Source organism: Schistocerca cancellata, chromosome 2 (assembly GCF_023864275.1).
Source record: "Schistocerca cancellata isolate TAMUIC-IGC-003103 chromosome 2, iqSchCanc2.1, whole genome shotgun sequence".
NCBI lineage: Eukaryota > Metazoa > Arthropoda > Insecta > Orthoptera > Acrididae > Schistocerca > Schistocerca cancellata.
In genome coordinates this window covers 1,110,182,048-1,110,205,160 of record NC_064627.1, presented here as the reverse complement: position 1 = coordinate 1,110,205,160, position 23,113 = coordinate 1,110,182,048, and the positions used below count along the sequence as shown (strand labels likewise).

The 23,113-nt window shown below is 43.1% G+C and overlaps 1 protein-coding gene across 1 annotated transcript in view; it reads left to right on the top strand.

The window, feature by feature from the left end:
- LOC126163130 (sialin-like) overlaps nucleotides 1–23,113 on the top strand; it is a 156,632-nt gene that overhangs the window by 39,244 nt on the left and 94,275 nt on the right. Inside the window, exon 2 of the mRNA XM_049920057.1 lies at nucleotides 355–584. Within this exon, the coding sequence (XP_049776014.1) occupies nucleotides 355–584 (230 nt within the window). The remainder of the gene's footprint in view (nucleotides 1–354; nucleotides 585–23,113) is intronic.

Below are 23,113 nucleotides of genomic sequence, written 5' to 3'. Positions count from 1 at the left end.
GCGGACGTCCTTTTTGGGTTTCGAAGCTCATCCAGTTTCTTCTCCACATGGTACATACCCTCCCCGTAGAGGTTGGTAATATGTGATCGGAGGCTTTCCCGGCGTATGTGCTGTTTGAAGGATTCTCGGGTGTCCAGCAGGACATATACAAAGTTCTTCATACTAGAAACACATAGGAAAACTTTTAATCTACTTACTGAAGTGAAATAATACTATCCCGCGTTATCCTTTATTGAAATGGAATCGAAGGTGTGCGAACGGCAAAGGGAAAAGCGAGAGAAAAATTACACTGAAGCCAGCAGTGACCAAACAACAAAAATCATTAAAAACCGCTTTTCTGCTGCTCTGTTACAGGATGCCTGTCGTGCAGGACTGTGTTGTGGTGTCTCACTTTCCTGGGCTGTGGAGTCAACTACATGATCAGGAGCAACATAAACATAGCCATAGTCTCCATGGTGAAGAAGCAATCGTCAGACGGGAGTGTTGTGCTCAGCGATTGCTACCGTCCAAGTTTCAACGTAACCAGCGACTACACGGTCAACGAGAGCCTTTCTCACGCCGAACTCATAGACGATGACGATGAGGTAATTTTTTAATGAGAAATTAACAGAAAAACAACGAAAAATTTAAACGGCAATTCCTCTAAAATTGCCTTCCATGTGTCGCGTGCCTCCTCACAGTACGTAAATCCATACTGTAATAAAACACCATTTCACTCCCAAAAAGTCTTTACAGCCACCAAGTCAGCTGACTGATCACATTGCATGCAATTGACACCATGTCATAGGATCCTTGATCTCACGTCAGTTGTATTAATAAACGAAACAAACGGCGTTTGGATCACCATTTCTTTTATCGACAGCTAACGGCTTCGACTTGCCAAGCACGTTGTCTTCACGTCTAATCTGGAACAGGAAAAGGAGGCAGAACAATTACGAAAGTGTAACATTGTAAACAATACTATCAAACGTGGCACAATAAACGTCAAAAGATCACGTAACACGCACATACATGGTGCCGCAGGTTGCAGTTTGTCAACAGTAGTACGAGTGACGTAAAGCTAACGTAAAAGGGTGTAGTGAGAAAAAATTTGTATATTCATGTGACATTTGCAGTCATTGGCTAGTACATTGATACATCTTAAATGAGATTCTTCCTAGTAAAATGAAAATAATTAATAAAATTAAAAATTATTTTTTAAATATATTAAAATTTAAAATACATGTTAACCTAATAAATCTCAAAATGTATGTGTCGTAAAGTAAGTATTTACTGTAGGTTGTTTCCTATAGTACTGTATATACCGCATATACTGTATAGTTTAGTTTGTAAAACATACATGTTTAAGTGTATTAGGTTAAGGGGGGTAGGACGTCAAACGGGACGACTTGGAGCAGGAGAGACACCACAGGAATTTTTAATTTCCACTGTCTATACTTTTAATAATAAATTCATAAAACTTTGTCAGGATGACCAGAAATGATTCAGGATTTACTCTTATAGTCGTGGAAGTTCAAAAATATAAGAAAATAATTTATTTTTTTACATTTGTATTTCACCTTTTTTCACTTACCATTGGCTGCATTTGTTGCTATAGGTACACTTTTCTTCATAAGTAAGGGAGATTCTTCGATAAATTTTGCACAGAATACAAACCATACTTACAGGTGTATGAAACTCTAGAATCTTCCAAATCTATTAAAAACTGTGGTAAAAATTGAGATAATTAACTATAAAATTTGAGTTTTTTTTCTAAACATGAAGTTTAAAATGTAACAGCACATTCATTTTTTCATAAATTAAATAATTTCTAGAGTTTCATACACCTGTATGTATGGTTTGTATGGTGTGCTAAATTCATCGAAGAATCTCTCTTACTTATGAAGAAACGTGTACCTATAGCCACAAACGCAGCCAATAGAAATGAAAAAACGATGAGCTTTCACATGTAAAAAAAAAATTTTGTTATTTTTTTGAGCTTCCACTGCTATGATTTTGAATCCTGAATCATTACTGGTCAAGCTGACAAAGCTTTATGAATTTATTCGTAAAAGTATAGACAGTGGAAATTAAAATGTCCTGTGGTGTCTCTCATGTTCCAAGACGGCCCGTTTGACGTCCTACCCCCCCCCCCCCTTAACATGTCTTTTAATTTTTTTTATTTTATCAATTATTTTTATTTTATGATTGTGGACTTGTCAAGTGACTATAGGATTTTTCCCCACTCAATTCCTCAATTCTTTGTATTTTCTCATCCACTTTTACTCTGAGAGCGCCATCGACCCTGCAATATCTACATTATATCTGTTGGCACGAAATAACTGTAAAATGCATGTCGACGGACACTTCGCACAGCTATTAGCCACTTCGTTTTGTACTCACTGTTTGACATGTGGAGCAAAAATTCAAAAGCAGCATTCGTGTTGGAAAATCATAAGGAATTTGCAACGTTTCAATGCACTAAAAGCCCGTAAAAGAGCTTTCAGCGTTTCACTGCACTAAAGAAATCACGATTAAGTGCTCTGACTAGAAGTGTATGTGAAACTTCTAAAAAAATAATCAGCGAACATAGCAGGTCGATTAGAATTTGACATCTCACCGACGACAGCTAGGTCAAAATAAATGGAGAAGGATGTCTGTGAGCTTCTCGATTGAACAATACCTGCATTCACTTAACCTAATTTAAGGAGACAAAGAGACCTATATGTGGATGGCCAGACTGGGTTTGAATCTGTACAGGATACTGGTCCAAAACCTGCCTCCGTGGCGAACCCATCAGTCCGATAGTCTGAGATGTAATCTTCTCAATTCTTCCGGTGTACAATATTGACGACCGTGATTAAGTGTACCTAACTTGTTGGGTAGGCATCAGTTCCGAGTAAGACTGACCGAAACGATGTGGAAAAGTGTACAAAATCTTCTCTGTAGGGATCAACATGGGTTCCGGAAACACCGATCGCGAGAAATCCAACTCGCTCTGTTCGTCCACGAGACCCAGAAGATGGTAAATACCGGCGTCCTGGTAGAGTCCACGTTCCTCTACTTCCATAAGGCTTTCGATATCGTTCTACACTGCCACCTAATGAACAATGTACGTACTGGATGTCACACCAACTGTGTGACTGGACTGAAGAGTTTCGGGTAAACACAACACAACATGTCGTTCTCAACGGAGAGAGGTCTTCAGACGTAAAACTAAATGCGGGCGTAACACAGGGGAGTCCATTACTTATCACAATTTATATAATATAGTAGAAGTTCCGTAAGGCTTTTCGTGCATGATGCTGATGTACACAGAGAAATCACAAAACTAGAAAAGTGTAGTGAAATGTAGGAAGATACGCAGAAGATCGACACTTGGTGCAGGGAGTGGCAATTGACTCTCACTATAATGAAATGTAACGCACCGCGTGTACATAAACAGAAAGACCCATTATCGTATGATCACACGAACGCAGAACAATCACTGGAAGCAGTTACTTCCGTAATATATCCAGGAGTAGGCGAAAGGAGCGATTTAAAGTGGAACGGCCACATAAAGCTACTCGTCGGAAAAGTAGATGTCACCCTGGAATTCACTAGAAGAATCGTCAGGAAACGCAGTACGTCATAAAAATAGGTACCTTACAAAACTTTCGTTCGACCATTACTTAAATGTTGATCGTCAGTCTGGGATCCATACCAGACATGACTGGCAGAGTAAATAGAAAAGATCCAAAAAAGAGCAGCGCGTTTCGTTTCAGTTTCATTTAGTAAGCACGAAAGCGTCACGGAGATGATCAACCAACTCCACTGGCAGACGCCGCAACATAGATGTTCTGCATCAAGCTGTGGTTCAGTGTTGAAATTCCGAGAGCGTACGTTCCAAGAACAGTTAACAAATATTTTGCCTTCTCCTACGTATCCCTGTCGAAAAGACCATGAAGGTAAAATCAGAGAGATCGATCCTACAGGGAGGCTTACCGAGAATCATTCTTCCGTGATTTGAGCAGGAAAAGGGTGAAATGACAGTGGTACACAAACTATCCTCCACCACACATCGCAAAGTGGCTTGCGGAGTGTAGATGTTGATGTAGAACTAATCATCAATACGGCAACTAAATGCACTATCTTAATATAAGGACTGAGTCCAAAGAGGTTTAATTGCAAAGATTAATCACTCGAATTTATCATTAATTAAAACGAGCCTTTTAGTGAAATTCTAATCGTTGAATGAAATAATCCGTTCAACACCGAGAAGCAGACAATTTACATCTGAAAGAAATTGGTTATAATCGGATTTCATCTCATCCAACACTCAATATCACGCGTATTGATGATGGAGGCCATCACTAAACCCGCCCAAAGATGGAAACAACCATGCATGAGCAGCGCCCATTAGACGGAGGGGGTCCGACAGCCGATCAGTCCCAGTCATTCCACCAGGAAGGAGGTACACGGCTCGTGTTGTCTGTAGTTCAACCATGCCTAGATAGTCAAAACCGCGGTTCGATCGCATCCGCATTGTTACTCTGTGCCAGGAAGGGCTCTCAACAAGGGAAGTGTCCAGGCGTCTCGGAGTGAAGCAAAGCGATGTTTCCAGAATGAGATTTTCACTCTGCAGCGGAGTGTGCGCTGAAATGAAACTTCCTGGCAGATTAAAACTGTGTGCCCGACCGAGACTCGAACTCGGGACCGTTGCCTTTCGCGGGCAAGTGCTCTACCATCTGAGCTACCGAAGCACGACTCACGCCCGGTACTCACAGCTTTACTTCTGCCAGTACCTCGTCTCCTACCTTCCAAACTTTACAGAAGCTCTCCTGCGAACCTTGCAGAACTAGCACTCCTGAAAGAAAGGATATAGCGGAGACATGGCTTAGCCAAAGCCAGGGGGATGTTTCTCCGCTGCAGAGTGAAAATCTCATTCTGGAAACATCCCCCAGGCTGTGGCTAAGCCATGTCTCCGCTATATCCTTTCTTTCAGGAGTGCTAGTTCTGCAAGGTTCGCAGGAGAGCTTCTGTAAAGTTTGGAAGGTAGGAGACGAGGTACTGGCAGAAGTAAAGCTGTGAGTACCGGGCGTGAGTCGTGCTTCGGTAACTCAGATGGTAGAGCACTTGCCCGCGAAAGGCAACGGTCCCGAGTTCGAGTCTCGGTCGGGCACACAGTTTTAATCTGCCAGGAAGTTTCAAAGTGATGTTGTTCGGACATGGAGGAGATTCAGACAGACAGGAACTGTCGATGACATGCCTTGCCCAGGCCGCCCAATGGCTACCACTGCAGTGGATCACCGCTACTTACGGATTATGGCTCGGAGGAACCCTGACAGCAACGCCACCATGTTGAATAATGCTTTTCGTGCAGCCACAGGACGTCGTGCCACGACTCAATGTGCGCAATAGGCTGCACAATGCGCAACTTCACTCCCGACGTCCATTGCGAGGCCCATCTTTGCAACCACGACAATATGCAGCGTGGTACAGAATGGACCAACAACATGCCGAACGGACCGCCCAGCATTGGCAACACATTCTCTTCACCGATGAGTGTCGCATATGACTTTCGCCAGACAGTGGTCGGAGACGTGTTTGGAGGCAACCCGGTCAGGCTGAACGCCTTAGATACATTGTCCAGCGAGTGCAGCAAGTTGGAGTTACGGTTCAAGTGGCTCTGAGCACTGTGCGACTTAACGGCTGAGGTCATCAGTCGCCTAGAACTTAGACCTAATTAAACCTAACTAACCTAAGGACATCCATGCCCGAGGCAGGATTCGAACCTGCGACCGTAGCGGTCGCTCGGCTCCAGACTGTAGCGCCTAGAACCGCACGCCCACTCTGGCCGGCAAGGTGGAGTTACCTGATGTTTTGGGGTGGCATTATGTGGGGCCGACGTACGCCGCCGGTGGTCATGGAAGGCGCCGTAACGGCTGCACGATACAAGAATGCCATCCTCCGACTGATAGTGCAACCATATCGGCAGCATATTGGCGAGGCATTCGTCTTCATGAGCGACAATTCGCGCCCCCATAGTGCACATCTTGTGAATGACTTCCTTCAGGATAACGTCATCGCTCGGCTAGAGCGGCCAGCATGTTCTCCAGACATGAACACTATCGAACATGCCTGGGATAGATTGAAAACCGCTGTTTAGGGACGACGTGACCCACCAACCACTCTGAGGGAGCTAAGCCGAATAGCCGTTGAGGAGAGGGACAATCTGGACCAACAGTGCCTTGATGGACTTGTGGATAGTATGCCACGACGAATACAGACATGCATCAATGCAAGAGGACGTGCTACTGGGTATCAGAGGTTTTCATGGACAGGTGATGCAAAACTTTTTTTGACGTGTGTATGTTATTCTACAAGTGAAACTAAAGAAAAAAGATCATATAAACATCGATCCGCAAATGTTTCGTTACGGAGTTACGGCTCATAAGATTTTCCCTGAAATTTAGCAACTTCGCTAATATGAAGCCACCGCAAAATTGTACGAGGTTAAAGTAAAGCACTATTTCCATTTACCTTGTTTTTATTGGTCTGGTGAATCTAATAAAACATGTCCCAGACGTGGATCTACGGTAGTTTTCCAGAACATCCAGATAAGCAAAGATTATTATACAAGTCAATTTGTTTACTTTCCATTAAGGATATAGAAACCTTTATGTCATTGTTGGCCACCGTTAGTGAGTTGTTTCAGTCGTTTCCTAACCTTGAATTGACTTAGTTTTCTGTACTGTTCAGTGTATTTAAGTGAAACCACATAGTAACTGTGTAGATTGTAGATTACTTACGAAATAGGGATGCCTTTCAAATTTCCGAAAGAGGAATACGGCGATATGGTGTTTATTTATAGCATATCTGATGGTACTGTTACGGCGGCAGTTAACAAATATCGCGTACGTTATTCAACTCGGAGGATTCCGAATTCACGAACCATTAGAGGAGTATTTCGAATGTTGCGGCAGACATGTTCTCTACCTAGCGTTCATAATGAGTACGAGCGAACGATACGTGAAGACGATGGTGAGGATATTATGGATGCTGTTCAACGTAGCCCAGATACCAGTATCTCTCAACGATTAAGCATTTCACAATCTAAGGTATGGCGAACACTGAAGTACAATGATCTGCAGCCTTACCATAAACAAAAAGTGCATCATTTACATCCGGGAGATCCTGCCCTTCGCTTGTAGTTGTGCAACTGGTTAAATATTAATCGGCAGTTACACAAATGCATTTTATTTACTGATGAGGCACGGTTTATTAGAGATGGCATAAACAATTTACGTAACGATCGCGTATGGTCTGAAGCAAACCGACATGCAACAATGCAACGCAATTTCCAGCAGCGATTTAGCTTAAATGTATGGTGTGTTATAATCAACGCACACTTTGTTGGACCATTCATTTTCCCAGGACGTCTAAATGGCGAGACGTACTTACAATTCCTTCAAGAGGAAATTCCCTGCTTGTTCGAAGATGCTCCACTTGCTACGCGATTGCAAACGTATTTTCAACATGATGGCGCCTCCACATTTCACCAACGCCGCTACTACACATTTAAATGAACATTTCCCACGAAATGGATTGGTCGTGGTGCTACACGTCTGTGGTCACCCAGATCGCCCGATTTATGGGGGTGGATGAAACACATAATTTATGAGCACAGTGTCAATACACGTGAGGCATAACTTGCTCACATTATGAATGCAATAGACGATATTAAGAATAACCCTGTGAAACTGAAACGAGCAACAAAATCTGTTCATACTCGTGCAGCTAAATCCATTGAACTCGGGGGAGACGTTTTTGAACATTTATTGCAAATGTATTGTGAAATTGTAGAACTTCCTTAATATTGAGCTTTGTTTTTTACGGTAACATGAACTCACGAGTGCTATGGTATTAATAAAAGCACATTATATGACACATTCATACAGTTTCAGTTAACGTTATTATCATCATTCTTCCAAAATTAAATTCTCTACAACTTGTGTTGAAAACTTTGTGCAATTGTCTGGAATTTAAAAAACAAATTTGGCCAATTAGTTAATAAATTAAAAATTTAACGAAATTACGTCTTTGCTACACTGGATGTTCTGGAAAACTACCAGTTGTACCGGTATGAAATGAGCGTTTTTTTTGTGAAAATGAAACACTAATTTTGAACTGAAAAGTAAAAATATTTTATTCTAAGTACTGACCATTGCTTTCTATACATTTTGATCACCTTTCAGGCAATTTGTAGACACCACGCCAATATAAATGTTCGTCTTTTGAAGCAAACCAGACACCAAATTTTCGACTTTTTCGTAGGAATCGAAGTGTTCTTCAGCCAATGCGTGTCCCATTGATGAAAACAAATGGTAGTCGGAAGGGGCCGAGTCTGGTGGATACGGCGGGTGGGGAGCAGCTCCCAGCCAAGTGTTTTGATTGTATCCTGAACCAGTTTTGCTTCGTGTGCAGGTGCATTGTCGTGTAAAAAAATTACTTTGCCATGTCTTCTGGCCCATTCTGGTCTTTTTTCGATCAATGCATAGTTCAAATTGATAATTTGTTGTTTGTAGCGATTGGTATTCACAGTTTCACCGGGCTTTAGAAGCTCATGATACACCACGCCTTTCTGATCCCACCAAACACAGAGCATTGTCTTCTTGCCGAATCGATCTGGTTTTGCAGTCGACGTTGATGGTTGTCCCGGATTAACCCATGATTTTTCCCGTTTAGGATTCTTAAAATAAATCCATTTTTCATCGCCAGTAACAATCCGATGCAAAATTGATTTTCTTTCATGTCTTTGAAGCAAAATTTGACAAATGGTTTTTCGGTTTTCCATCTGTCTTTCATTCAATTCATGTGGCACCCATTTTCCACACTTATGGATCTTTCTTATAGCTTTCAAACGGTCAGAAATTGTTTGTTGTGCAACATTTAGCATTGCTGCCATTTGCTTCTGACTCAAAGTATCATCTTCATCCAATATTGCTTGCAATTCGGCGTCTTCGAACTTTTTTGGGGGTCTTCCACGTTCTTCATTTCTTACATCAAAATCATTATTTCTGAACCGTAGGAACCATCTTTTGCATGTTGCTTCTGATAGAGCATGATCACCGTATGCCTCGACAAGCATTCGGTGCGACTCTGCAGCACTTTTTTTCAAATGAAAACAAAAAATTAATGCTTCTCGCAAATCACCACTTTCTGGTACAAAATTCGACATTGTTAACACGATGAAAATATATGATGTTGTTTGTTCCATGACTTGATGTATACTAAATATCTTTGACAGATGTCATACGAACCAAACAAGAAAAAATGAAGGCTCGTTCACAACAAATGTTCCCTATCGACACATTTGTATCTTAAAGCTCATTTCATACCGGTACACCTGGTATTGCTGATACACGTCTGAGACATGTTTTATTAGATTCACCAGATCAATAACAACAAAATATATGGAAATCGTTCTTTACTTTAACCTCGTACAGCTTTGCGAAGCCTTCATCTTAGCGAAGTTGGTAAATTTCAGGCAAAATCTTTTATTAGCCGTAAGTAAACATTTGCGGACCTATGTTTATATAAACTTTTATCTTAATTTTATTTGTAGAATAACATATTACAATATTTGCATACCTTCGTGAATCACCCTGTACAAATGTTAATGGTTTCAAAGCAACATCAAAAGACCATAGCAACGCTGGAATACGACAACAAAGACCATAGACGTCTGCAGAAAGTTTACGAAAAGGGGGCAAGATTCTAAAATTGCCAGTTTTCATATAACTTACTCTGTGAGTCTGAAAATTTGCCTTGCCCTAAAGACTAAATTTGGTAAGGTGTACGCAAAACTTATTGTGTCTCACACGATTGATATGCATTTAGTATTTTCAAGATAGACGACCGTCCGCTGAAATTTATTCATGAGGGAGCAACGTTGCAAAAGTTCTATTTTTGATACAACTAATTAGTTGGGTTCGAGAACGTGTCGTGCCCCAAGAAATAAATTCAACAAGAAGTATACAAACTCTACTGTTTCTTAAATGTTTGATGGTTAACCAGTCAATATTTTCTGAAAGAGAATTCAATTTTTTTATATTATTAATATTACTATGGGTGTAAGAAGCCTTCAAAAACAATCTTGAAATTGGCCCTTAAAACAAACTCCTAACAGCCTACGACTCAATCAAAATGGTCTTGATCCCCCGGTTTGGCACATTGCTGTGTAGACGTGGCAACTGGACAACAGAATTCGTAAATACGAGTATATGGGTGGATGTCGCGCAGGTTTGTATTCCATTTTTGGTTTTAAAAGCATATAATTTTTGAGAAGGTTCTGACACCTTTGCGACCTTGATATTTCACCATTTTCTCCGTTGTCGAAAGCAGAAATTTGTATTTTTTTATATTTTGGTCCGCAGATGAAGTGTAGGTGAGCACACATACAGTATAGTAAGACCGTGTTCTTCATATTCTGCTGTAATCTCTCTACCCTGTAAAACTGAATGAAGACTCAGCAAGCCTTACTATTGAGATGTGAGTAAGCGAAGGCGCTGTTGCGACTGTCCTTAACTCATTAGGAGCTGTACCAGGAAGCGATATCCAAAACATTACAAAACAACCTTGAAACTGCCACGATGACAAGAAAGCGGTATAATTTCCTGTGAGCAACATGGCAACCAAACAACGTAATACTTACTGAAGCCACTGTGTTACTCCTTGCATCCAGTTCCAGTTGAGTGGAATGAGAGAGAAATCTTTCCAAAAATACCTGAGAATTTCGAATCAGATGAAAAGTGTTGCACAAATTCCAGGAGGGGGAAAATGCCAGCTCTTGCTCCATCCCCCCCCCTCCCCTACCTCCTGCGGACGCCTATGACAAGGCATCGATACTTAAAATTAGCAAAGCACATAAACTAATTAGCATAGTTAAGTAAGAAGTAAAATATACTATAAGTTACAAGATTTGATGATTTCATTAGTTATTTTAAATATTAACTTCAAAAGTTAGTTACAACTGAAACTTCCTGTCAGATTGAAACTGTATGCCGACCTATACTCAACTCGGGACCTTTGTTTTTACAGGGTAAGGTCACTACCGATAGGTCTACCCAACCACGACTATAGTCCGAAGAACGAGCAATGACGGTTCGCGAAGGTTGGGAACGAACGGGGTTTGCATTCTTCCCGGTTGCAAGCGACGGTTGCGGTATGCGCATACACGTGTTTTGCGCTTGATATAAGCGTCTACTGATGGCCTCAGGAGAGCCAGTCATGACAAAACTCTACCATCTGGTGAGCACGATGTATGAGACAGGCGAAATACCCTCAGACTTTAAGAAGAATATAATAATTCCAATCCAAAGAAAGCAGGTGTTGACAGATGTGAAAGTTACCGAACTATCAGTTTAATAAGTCACAGCTGCAAAATACTAACGCGAATTCTTTACAGACGAATGGAAAAACTGGTAGAAGCCGACCTCGGGGAAGATCAGTTTCGATTCCGTAGAAATGTTGGAACACGTGAGGCAATACTGACCTTACGACTTATCTTGGAAGAAAGATTAAGAAAAGGCAAACCTACGTTTCTAGCATTTGTAGACTTAGAGAAAGCTTTTGACAATGTTGACTGGAATACTCTCTTTCAAATTCTGAAGGTGGCAGGGGTAAAATACAGGGAGCGAAAGGCTATTTACAATTTGTACAGAAACCAGATGGCAGTTATAAGAGTCGAGGGGCATGAAAGGGAAGCAGTGGTTGGGAAAGGAGTGAGACAGGGTTGTAGTCTCTCCCCGATGTTATTCAATCTGTATATTGAGCAAGCAGTAAAGGAAACAAAAGAAAAATTCGGAGTAGGTATTAAAATCCATGGAGAAGAAGTAAAAACTTTGAGGTTCGCCGATGACATTGTAATTCTGTCAGAGACAGCAAAGGACTTGGAAGAGCAGTTGAACGGAATGGATGGTGTCTTGAAGGGAGGATATAAGATGAACATCAACAAAAACAAAACGAGAATAATGGAATGTAGTCGAATTAAGTCGGGTGATGCTGAGGGAATTAGATTAGGAAATGAGACACTTAAAGTAGTAAAGGAGTTTTGCTATTTAGGGAGTAAAATAACCGATGATGGTCGAAGTAGAGAGGATATAAAATGTAGACTGGCAATGGCAAGGAAAGCGTTTCTCAAGAAGAGAAATTTGTTAACATCGAATATAGATTTAGGTGTCAGGAAGTCGTTTCTGAAAGTATTTGTATGGAGTGTAGCCATGTATGGAAGTGAGACATGGACGATAACTAGTTTGGACAAGAAGAGAATAGAAGCTTTCGAAATGTGGTGCTACAGAAGAATGCTGAAGATAAGGTGGGTATATCACGTAACTAATGAGGAGGTATTGAATAGGATTGGGAAGAAGAGAAGTTTGTGGCACAACTTGACTAGAAGAAGGGATCGGTTGGTAGGACATGTTCTGAGGCATCGAGGGATCACCAATTTAGCATTGGAGGGCAGCGTGGAGGGTAAAAATCGTAGAGGGAGACCAAGAGATCAATACACTAAGCAGATTCAGAAGGATGTAGGTTGCAGTAGGTACTGGGAGATGAAGAAGCTTGCACAGGATAGAGTAGCATGGAGAGCTGCATCAAACCAGTCTCAGGACTGAAGACCACAACAACAACAACATAAGCGTCCATCCTGCAAATTATGTCTCTTACGTCCTTGTGTAGAATCTGTCTCTTACCACCATCATCACCCATGACACCTCACAACAAATGGAATAAAAGTTTACTAAATAGCTCGCAACGATCACGCTTAATGTTCGCATTGCGTACGACATTCACGGCAGAGCACTCAGACCACTGGACGCTCATTGGCTGTCGGAGAATGCGTGACCTTACCGCGCAGAACGAGCGTAAACCCGACCGCCATCGTTTGTGACTCCCACTACAGCGACCCTAAATCTGCCAAGAAGTCTCATATCAGAGCACACCCCTCTGCAGAGTAAAAAATCCATTCTGAAAATATCTCCCAGGTTGTGGCGAAGCCACGTCTTTGCAGTGTCCATTCTTCTAGGACTGCTATTCCTGGAAGTTTCTAGGAGGATTCCTGTGATGTTTGGAAAGTAGGAGACGAGGTAACGACGGAAGTAAAGCTATGAGGACGAAGCGTGAGTTGTACTTGGGTAGCTAACTCGGTAGGGCACTTCTCTCCGGGAGGCAAAGGGCCAGAGTTCTAAACTCGGTCTGACATACAGTTTTAATCTCGCAGGCATCAGTGCACGCTGCACTACAGAGTGAAAAATTCATTCCTGAAATTAGTTTTAATAGCTGTAGTTCCGAAGTTATTTAATGACGTCAATTACTTAGCAAGATACCAACTTTCAACTTAAAAAGTTAGTTTTACTTTCTCGCAAAGTTATTGTCCTGAACATTAATCAAATTTTTCATTCCTAATGTGATATTCGGAACATATAATACACGTAATAATTTTCGACACTGCAGGCGTGATGTAATAGCTCCGCGACAACAATTCAAGTGTCTTGTCTCCAGATGCAAAAAGTACTCTTCCTTTTATTCCTCTTGAGGCGTCATTGTAAATCAACAATTCGCTGTGAGCCTTGGAACTTCCATTGCCTCTCCCAACCATAAGAATTTGTACACACATAATTCCCTGCACCAGAGCCATACATTCCGCGTTCCTTTGCACTCGTAGCTACGTGACATTTGTCTACGGCCCGCTGCTCTTGCCCCAGAGACTGCTCTTGCTCCATAGAATTTTTTTTTTTTGTTCTTTACCCACTCAGACATTTTCAGCGATTCGATGTAACCACAGTATGACAGTCAGCCCCTGACACTGACTGTGTGTCTAGTGCACAAATGTTACAAAATTGCTATTAATCATTTCAGATAATATTCCATTTGTACAAATTCGTGTGTCATATTTTTTTACACTGTTTACACAATACTGAAACTGATCATACATAACAAAGAAATAAAAGAAACACGACACTCACGAAAAAGAATATAATTAAATAGTACAATAGCAGTGCTGTAGGTATTACTTAGCATTAGAGTTTACCAAGTCGATAAATTAAAATATATTATGAAAAATATTTTATAGCAAACATTCAACTTATCTTTGTGAATGTAGTTATGTGGAATGCATTTTAAGATACTGTAAGTTTTCATCGAATAAAAGGAATAGGCATTGTGATATGAACAGAGAACCGACTCGTAGAGATAACATCTTGGACCTACTGATAACAAACATACCCGAACTTTTCGACCCTGTAAGTGCAGAACAGGGAATCAGTGATCATAAGGCATCCCTGAATATGGAAGTTAATAGGAATATAAGAAAAAGGGAGGTCGGCTTCTATCAGTTTTTCCATTCGTCTGTAAAGAATTCGCGTTAGTATTTTGCAGCTGTGACTTATTAAACTGATAGTTCGGTAATTTTCACATCTGTCAACATCTGCTTTCTTTGGGATTGGAATTATTATATTCTTCTTGAAGTCTGAGGGTACTTCGCCTGTCTCATACATCTTGCTCACCAGGTGGTAGAGTTTTGTCAGGACTGGCTCTCCCAAGGCCGTCAGTAGTTCTAATGGAATGTTGTCTACTCCGGGGGCCTTGTTTCGACTCAGGTCTTTCAGTGCTCTGTCAAACTCTTCACGCAGTATCGTATCTCCCATTTCATCTTCATCTACATCCTCTTCCATTTCCATAATATTGTCCTCAAGTACATCGCCCTTGTATAGACCCTCTATATACTCCTTCCACCTTTCCGCTTTCCCTTCTTTGCTTAGAACTGGGTTTCCATCAATGCTCTTGATATTCATGCAAATGGTTCTCCTTTCTCCAAAGGTCTCTTTAATTTTCCTGTAGGCAGTATCTATCTTACCCCTCATGAGATAAGCCTCTACAGCTTTACATTTGTCCTCTAGCCAACCCTGCTTAGCCATTTTGCACTTCCTGTCTATATAATTTCTGAGACGTTTATATTTCTTTTTGCTGCTGCATTTACTGCATTTTTATATTTCCTCCTTTCATCAATTAAATTCAATATTTCTTCTGTTACCCAAGGGTTTCTACTAGCCCTCGTCTTTTTACTTATTTGATCCTGTGCTGCCTTCACTACTTCATCCCTCAAAGCTACCCATTCTTCTTCTACTGTATTTCTTTCCTCCATTCCTGTCAACTGTTCCCTTATGCTCTCCCTGAAACTCTGTACAACCTCTGGTTTAGTCAGTTTATCCAGGTCCCATCTCCTTAAATTTCCACCTTTTTGCAGTTTCTTCAGTTTTAATTTACAGTTCATAACCAATAGATTGCGATCAGAGTCCACATCTGCCCCTGGAAATGTCTTACAATTTAAAACCTGGATCTAAATCTCTGTCTTACCATTATATAATCTATCTGATACCTTCTAGCATCTCCAGGGTTCTTCCATGTGTACAACCTTCTTTCGTGATTCTTGAACCAAGTGTTAGCTATGATTAAGTTATGCTCTGCGCAAAATTCTACCAGGCGGCTTCCTCTTTCATTTCTTAATCCCATTCCATAGTCACTTACTATGTTACCTTCTCTCCCTTTTCCTACTCTCGAATTCCAGTCACCCATGACTAATAAATTTTCGTCTCCCTTCACTACCTGAATAATTTCTTTTATCTCCTCATACATTTCATTGTCCGCCGCTCGTGGTCTCGCGGTAGCGTTCTCGCTTCCCGAGCACGGGGTCCCGGGTTCGATTCCCGGCAGGGTCAGGGATTTTCACCTGCCTCGCGATGACTGGGTGTTTGTGTTGTCCTCACCATTTCATCATCATCCAGGAAAGTGGCGAAATTGGACTGAGCAAAGATTGGGTAATTGTACGGGCGCTGATAACCACGCAGTTGAGCGCCCCACAAACCAAACATCATCATCATCATCATACATTTCAACAATTTCTTCGTCATCTGCAGAGCTAGTTGGCATATAAACTTGTACTACTGTAGTAGACGTGGTCTTCGTGTCTATCTTGGCCACAATAATGCGTTCACTATGCTGTTGGTAGTAACTTACCCTCACTCCTATTTTTTATTCATTATTAAATCTACTCCTGCATTACCCCTATTTGATTTTGTATTCATAACCCTGTATTCACCTGACCAAAAGTCTGGTTCCTCCTGCCACTGAACTTCACTAATTCCCACTATATCTAACTTTGACCTATCCATTTCCCTTTTTAAATTTTCTAACCTACCTGCCCGATTAAGGGATCTGACATTCCACGCTCCGATCTGTAGAACGCCAGTTTTCTTTCTCCTGATAACGACGTCCTCTTGAGTAGTCCCCGCCCGGAGATCCGAATGGGGGACTATTTTACCTCTGGAATATTGTAGCCAAGAGGCCGCCATCATCATTTAGTCATACAGTAAAGCTGTATGCCCTCAGGAAAAATTACGGCTGTAGTTTCCCCTTGCATTCACCCATTCGCAGTACCAGAACAGCAAGGCCATTTTGGTTATTGTTACAAGGCCAGATCAGTCAATCATCCAGACTGTTGCCCCTGAAACTACTGAAAAGGCTGCTGCCCCTCTTCAGGAACCATACGTTTGTCTGGCCTCTCAACAGATACCCCTCCGTTGTGGTTGCACCTACGGTACGGCTATCTCTATCGTTGAGGCACGCAAGCCTCCCCACCAACGACAAGTTTCATTGTTCATGGGGGGTCACGTAAAATACCGATATAAAAGTGTGGTTTTGAATTTATATCACGTAAAATACCAATATAAATTCAAAACCACACTTTAAAAACACTTCAGTGACAAGATATGATTATTAACCTTGCTTACTGTAGGGCCATACAAATGCCAAGACGTATGACTGTGGAGCAATTGAAAGCATACAGCTCTCAATCTTTTATATTAAATGTTACATGCGACAATTGTTCACAAGGCGAGCGACCATAGCCAAATAGTTCAAGCTTCTGACCAAGAGAAACGGATCAACATACACCCCTGGAAATTGAAATAAGAACACCGTGAATTCATTGTCCCAGGAAGGGGAAACTTAATTGACACATTCCTGGGGTCAGATACATCACATGATCACACTGACAGAACCACAGGCACATAGACACAGGCAACAGAGCATGCACAATGTCGGCACTAGTACAGTGTATATCCACCTTTCGCAGCAATGTAGGCTGCTATTCTCCCATGGAGACGATCGTAGAGATGCTGGATGTAGTCCTGTGGAACGGCTTGCCATGCCATTTCCACCTGGCGCCTCAGTTGGACCAGCGTTCGTGCTGGACGTGCAGACCGCGTGAGACGACGCTTCATCCAGTCCCAAACATGCTCAATGGGGGACAGATCCGGAGATCTTGCTGGCCAGGGTAGTTGACTTACACCTTCTAGAGCACGTTGGGTGGCACGGGATACATGCGGACGTGCATTGTCCTGTTGGAACAGCAAGTTCCCTTGCCGGTCTAGGAATGGTAGAACGATGGGTTCGATGACGGTTTGGATGTACCGTGCACTATTCAGTGTCCCCTCGACGATCACCAGTGGTGTACGGCCTGTGTAGGAGATCGCTCCCCACACCATGATGCCGGGTGTTGGCCCTGTGTGCCTCGGTCGTATGCAGTCCTGATTGTGGCGCTCACCTGTACGGCGGCAAACACGCATACGACCATCATTGGCACCAAGGCAGAAGCGACTCTCATCGCTGAAGACGACACGTCTCCATTCGTCCCTCCATTCACGCCTGTCGCGACACCACTGGAGGCGGGCTTCACGATGTTGGGGCGTGAGCGGAAGACGGCCTAACGGTGTGCGGGACCGTAGGCCAGCTTCATGGAGACGGTTGCGAATGGTCCTCGCCGATACCCCAGGAGCAACAGTGTCCCTAATTTGCTGGGAAGTGGCGGTGCGGTCCCCTACGGCACTGCGTAGGATCCTACGGTCTTGGCGTGCATCCGTGCGTCGCTGCGGTCCGGTCCCAGGTCGACGGGCACGTGCACCTTCCGCCGACCACTGGCGACAACATCGATGTACTGTGGAGACCTCACGCCCCACGTGTTGAGCAATTCAGCAGTACGTCCACCCGGCCTCCCGCATGCCCACTATACGCCCTCGCTCAAAGTCCGTCAACTGCACATACGGTTCACGTCCACGCTGTCGCGGCATGCTACCAGTGTTAAAGACTGCGATGGAGCTCCGTATGCCACGGCAAACTGGCTGACACTGACGGCTGCGGTGCACAAATGCTGCGTAGCTAGCGCCATTCTACGGCCAACACCGCGGTTCCTGGTGTGTCCGCTGTGCCGTGCGTGTGATCATTGCTTGTACAGCCCTCTCGCAGTGTCCGGAGCAAGTATGGTGGGTCTGACACACCGGTGTCAATGTGTTCTTTTTTCCATTTCCAGGAGTGTATATCGCCTGCTTCCCGGTACACAAAGTAGCTGCAACAGGCTAAATCAATAATTTAGAAAAAACTGTTTAACAAACAAATTCATAAACTATAACATATAAATGACAAGTAGAACTTTAATAGCATGAGAGATCACTTGACGTCATTTCTCGGGAACAGGCTAACGGACAAAATCGCAATAAACAGCTAATGATCTATTCAAAATGTTGTGGTTATGTTATAGTTCGCTGTGGCTGTAGGTTCGGAGTTGAGAACTTATGCCATTAGAAGCAGCATCAGTCACCATCATCTAAACGCGTGACTTCAGTTCCACATTTGGCTACCTTACTGAAGTCAGCAGCAGGTGACGTAAGGTGCCAACTGCACAGGCTACCCTGATGAACTCACGGCAGACAAGCGGCCTCCTAACTTTCTCTCCTCTCTCAACCACGAAGCGATCCGCTTCCCCCCCCCCCTTCCCCCCTTCCCCCAAATTCGCCGCCAGAGCGCACCAGCACCCATCTGCCAAGCCCTAGTGGACAAACCCTGCACGAATTATCGATAACCAGAGAGCCGCAATGGCTCAGTTGTGTAGTACGACATGAGCCCGCTCGTCCGGTGCAGACTAGCTATATTAAAGGTGCGGTAAGTTTACCACCTGATAAGTCTACCACCTGCCCCAAAGTACTGCTCATTGAAAGTCAGCTTCATTCGGATAACTTCATGTTAACAGCTCTTTGTTTCTGATTGCTGCCACATTCAGCAGTTGCATGACGCACTGTTGTTGTGTTGCCTATGTGAGCGTATGGTTAACTGATTATACTTGTATTTAAATGTATCATGCAGTATGAGACACGTTCACAAGTGTTCACCAAATGACAAACTGCCTATTGGCTTCTGTCTCGGGTTCTTCGGCCGACATTCATCTAATGATTTTTCTGACGTTTCGCCAGCACGAGTGGCTGGCATTGTCAAAGCTCCACCCTCCATTGCCGGTGGTGAACTGGAGGCGAGCTCGCGGCCGCAGACTATATGTACCTGGCGCGCCAACGTTCGAGGGCTTCTCCGCGGTCATTTCCGGTGCGGTTCTCCTCTTGCTACCTGCGACGGTCGTTCGCTGCAGTACGGGAAGCCAGGATCCGTTTACCTTAAGGCTTTCCTCTTTCTTGTTGAAACTGTTCGCGTGTTTTTGGATTTCTACAGCTTCTCTGAACAAGCGCGTGTGATAGTGCTTCTCTACAGCCAGAACTTCCGTGTCGGCGAATTTTATTACGTGGTCGGTCTCATTCAGTGCGTGCTCTGCCACGGCCGATTTCTCCACCTGCCCCAACCTGCAATGTCGCTTATGCTCTTTGATCCTGGTGTTAATGGATCGTCCAGTCATTCCGACATAAACTTTTCCGCATGTGCAAGGTATACGGTATATTCCCGACATTGCAAGTGGGTCTCTTTTCTCCTTCGCCGATCTAAGACACTCTTTGATCTTCCTTGTCGGTTTGAAAATCGTCTTTACGCTGTGTTTGCGCAATATACGGCCGATTCTGTCCGTCACTCTGGGAATGTATGGCAGAAAGGCCTTACCCGACCTTCCTTTTTCTGGTTCCTTACTTCGCCGAGTGTTTGGCTCTGTTACACTTCTAATGTAATTTGTGGAGTATCCATTGCTCCTCAGAACAGTTTCCAGGTGTTGCATTTCTCGTTTGAGGTGTTGTGGCTCACATATTCGTCCTGCTCTCGTTACGAGCGTACTAATCATGCCTCTTTTCTGGCTCGGGTGGTGGTTTGACAGTTTGTGCAGGTATCGGTCCATGTGTGTCGGTTTTCGATACACGCTGTGTCCCAGCCGACACGGAAGTTCTGGCTGTAGAGAAGCACTATCACACGCGCTTGTTCAGAGAAGCTGTAGAAATCCAAAAACACGCGAACAGTTTCAACAAGAAAGAGGAAAGCCTCAAGGTAAACGGATCCTGGCTTCCCGTACTGCAGCGAACGACCGTCGCAGGTAGCAAGAGAAGAACCGCACCGGAAATGACCGCGGAGAAGCCCTCGGACGTCGGTGCGCCAGGTACATATAGTCTGCGGCCGCGAGCTCGCCTCCAGTTCACCACCGGCAATGGAGGGTGAAGCTTTGACAATGCCAGCCACTCGTGCTGGCGAAACGTCAGAAAAATCATTAGATGAACGTCGGCCGAAGAACCCGAGACAGAAGCCAATAGGCAGTTTGTCAACAAGTGGCCACGAAAGCCTTAACAATTTTGTGTCCTCACCAAATGTTTTGAAAGTCGTTTTTCTTCTACTCATTGCGTTGTCTTACAACAGCGTTAATTTAATTTCGAATTCCTTGGTAAAAATATGCACAGCATTTGAAGATTGCCGAGCCTGTAATGTACATCGATATTACTTCCGTGTCAAAATTTATAACACAGCCGCTGATCGGCATGAGTTGTGTACGTCATTCGAGTTGTCAGCACTGGATGTCAGACAGTAAAACATTCCCCCCGCCCCCGTCACACAATAAAACATCTCCGCGGCAGTGGCCGCGTTACTTCCCCCTCTGCCCCTGAGGTAAGCAGCCAACTACTTAGCTTACGGCCAAATTATTCAACGTCCATAAAAAATAATCACTTCTTAGAATACTACTGTCTCTATAAGTATTTTTGTTTGTTATCGAGCAGCGAAACTACACTCTTAAGAAATTCTACACGTTAGCTGACGTCTTTCGATTTGGCTGTTAGTTACTAGAAGCATGTTATAAAAAACACCGAGAGCAGTGGGCCACACGAATACCTGGTTTGGGATGCATGAGGCCTCGGGCTGCTGTTTGACGACCACTGGTCCAGAGGCTAAACTGTTCGCTTGAAGACACTTTCGAGTTTCCTGCATTACCATAGAGCTCACAGTTGGCTCCAAAAAGGAAGCACACAGTTGTATCACACTGTATCGAGTGCCTACAGTTGGTGTCGTTGGTCATGGCTGATTGCTACAAGGTTGATTTTCGATATTTTGTGTTTTACGACAGCAGCTGGATATCCGAACTATACCATTTGGATTATACGAGTTCGGCAGCTGCCAATTGCCTTCGAAGTATGCGCACAGTAAGCTTGGAAAGAGCCAACGGCATATGCTAACAGACTTAATAGTTTGTGCAAGCTGCACTGTCCCGTTGACCACTGGTGTCACGGAGCAATCTATGGGCCGACTGCTCTACCGTCGATTAAAAAACAAGATAACTGAGGGTCCGATGATCACGGTTAAAGCTTAATCGTAATTAAGTTGTCTCTGCACCGCACCAGCGTTAAAACCGGTTAGCAAAACACGTTCAGCTAAGAGAGAATTGGACCACAGTTAACTCCGTGTGTTACAAAGGAAAGTGCCCAATACGTATGCAAAGACAATGATAATCGCTGTCAGTCGTACTTACCTCTGGCCTCCTTGGTACTTACGCTCACTTTTCAGTTTGTTATGATAACGGGGTATTGTTGCTGAATTATGAAGGGCAAGGAAAGGACGCCGGGTTTCTCAGAATTTGAAACTGATATCCTTTTAGAGGTGGTTGGCTGTAATGCGAAAATTCCATAATGCAGAAAAACGGAACGGTGTAGTGTTAGCCTGAAACTGGAAGTGTGGTCAAATATAGCAACACAGTTTAATTTCAATCCACGCCACTGAACAACAGTGTCCTGTATTATGAAATTGTTTTCACTGATGGTATGGCAGTTAAATGAAAAATATGGTTTTCTATTGCAGAAACGTTCTGCATCATATCCCCCAGGAGGAGAGACTACCCTTATGTGAATACAGTCCACTCTGTACCAAGGACTCGAAGAAATCCATCCAGTATGTTGAAACCATCCATCAAAATGTTTAATTCTGCTCGAGAAGGAAACTTTATGTATTGTGGAGACATTGCTGCTATGATCCCCGATACATCACTGGTAATTCTTTGCGCCGTTGTTCTATGTACATTAGCAGTTTCACCAGTATCCGTATCAAATGCGCCAATTGCATTTGCCCCTAATCTTAAAAGTCTGGTCATCAGCGAGACAGGGTTATTCTGATAAGTAGGAAATTCCACCTCTTGTTGATTTTACCGCCACACTGTTCTGTTTGAAATACAGTTTCCTGTCCCTGTAATCTTCTAAAGGATTTCAGGTTTTCACAAGTACAGCAATATGTTATGGTCAAGATACAACATTTATTCATATTCTATAGTATCTAGAACATTAAAACGCGCCGCCGTCTTAATACAGTATGTGTTTGCTTCATTTTAACCGTGACAAGTTCAAAACAAACGAGCCTCCAACCTCAGTTACCTTTAACGCGATTAACTCGCTTGTTGAACTTTAAATGAGGCTGGGGCAGCCGAACTTTGAGTTGACCGGGATTAAATACTTTCTTACCTGCGGTTAAATTTTAACTGACTTTGGTGCAGTCAACCCTATGTGGCACTCCACGCACACACACACACACACACACACACACACACACACACACTCACAGGGGACACGTTTCAAACTTTCTCTCTAGCCACATCTGTAATAGAAATTTACTTACTTAAACACTCTTGTGGCATTCACTTTTTATGTGCTCCAGTCCTCTCCTGAAGCTGCGAAAATTAAGGTTCTTCCAAATGTAAAAGCATGTTCCAAGGTACAACATGGTCATATTCCTAGGAACAAACATTTGACTTAAATCGAAAAAGTCTATCTGTTACATTAGTTAACTATTACACACCAATACTCAG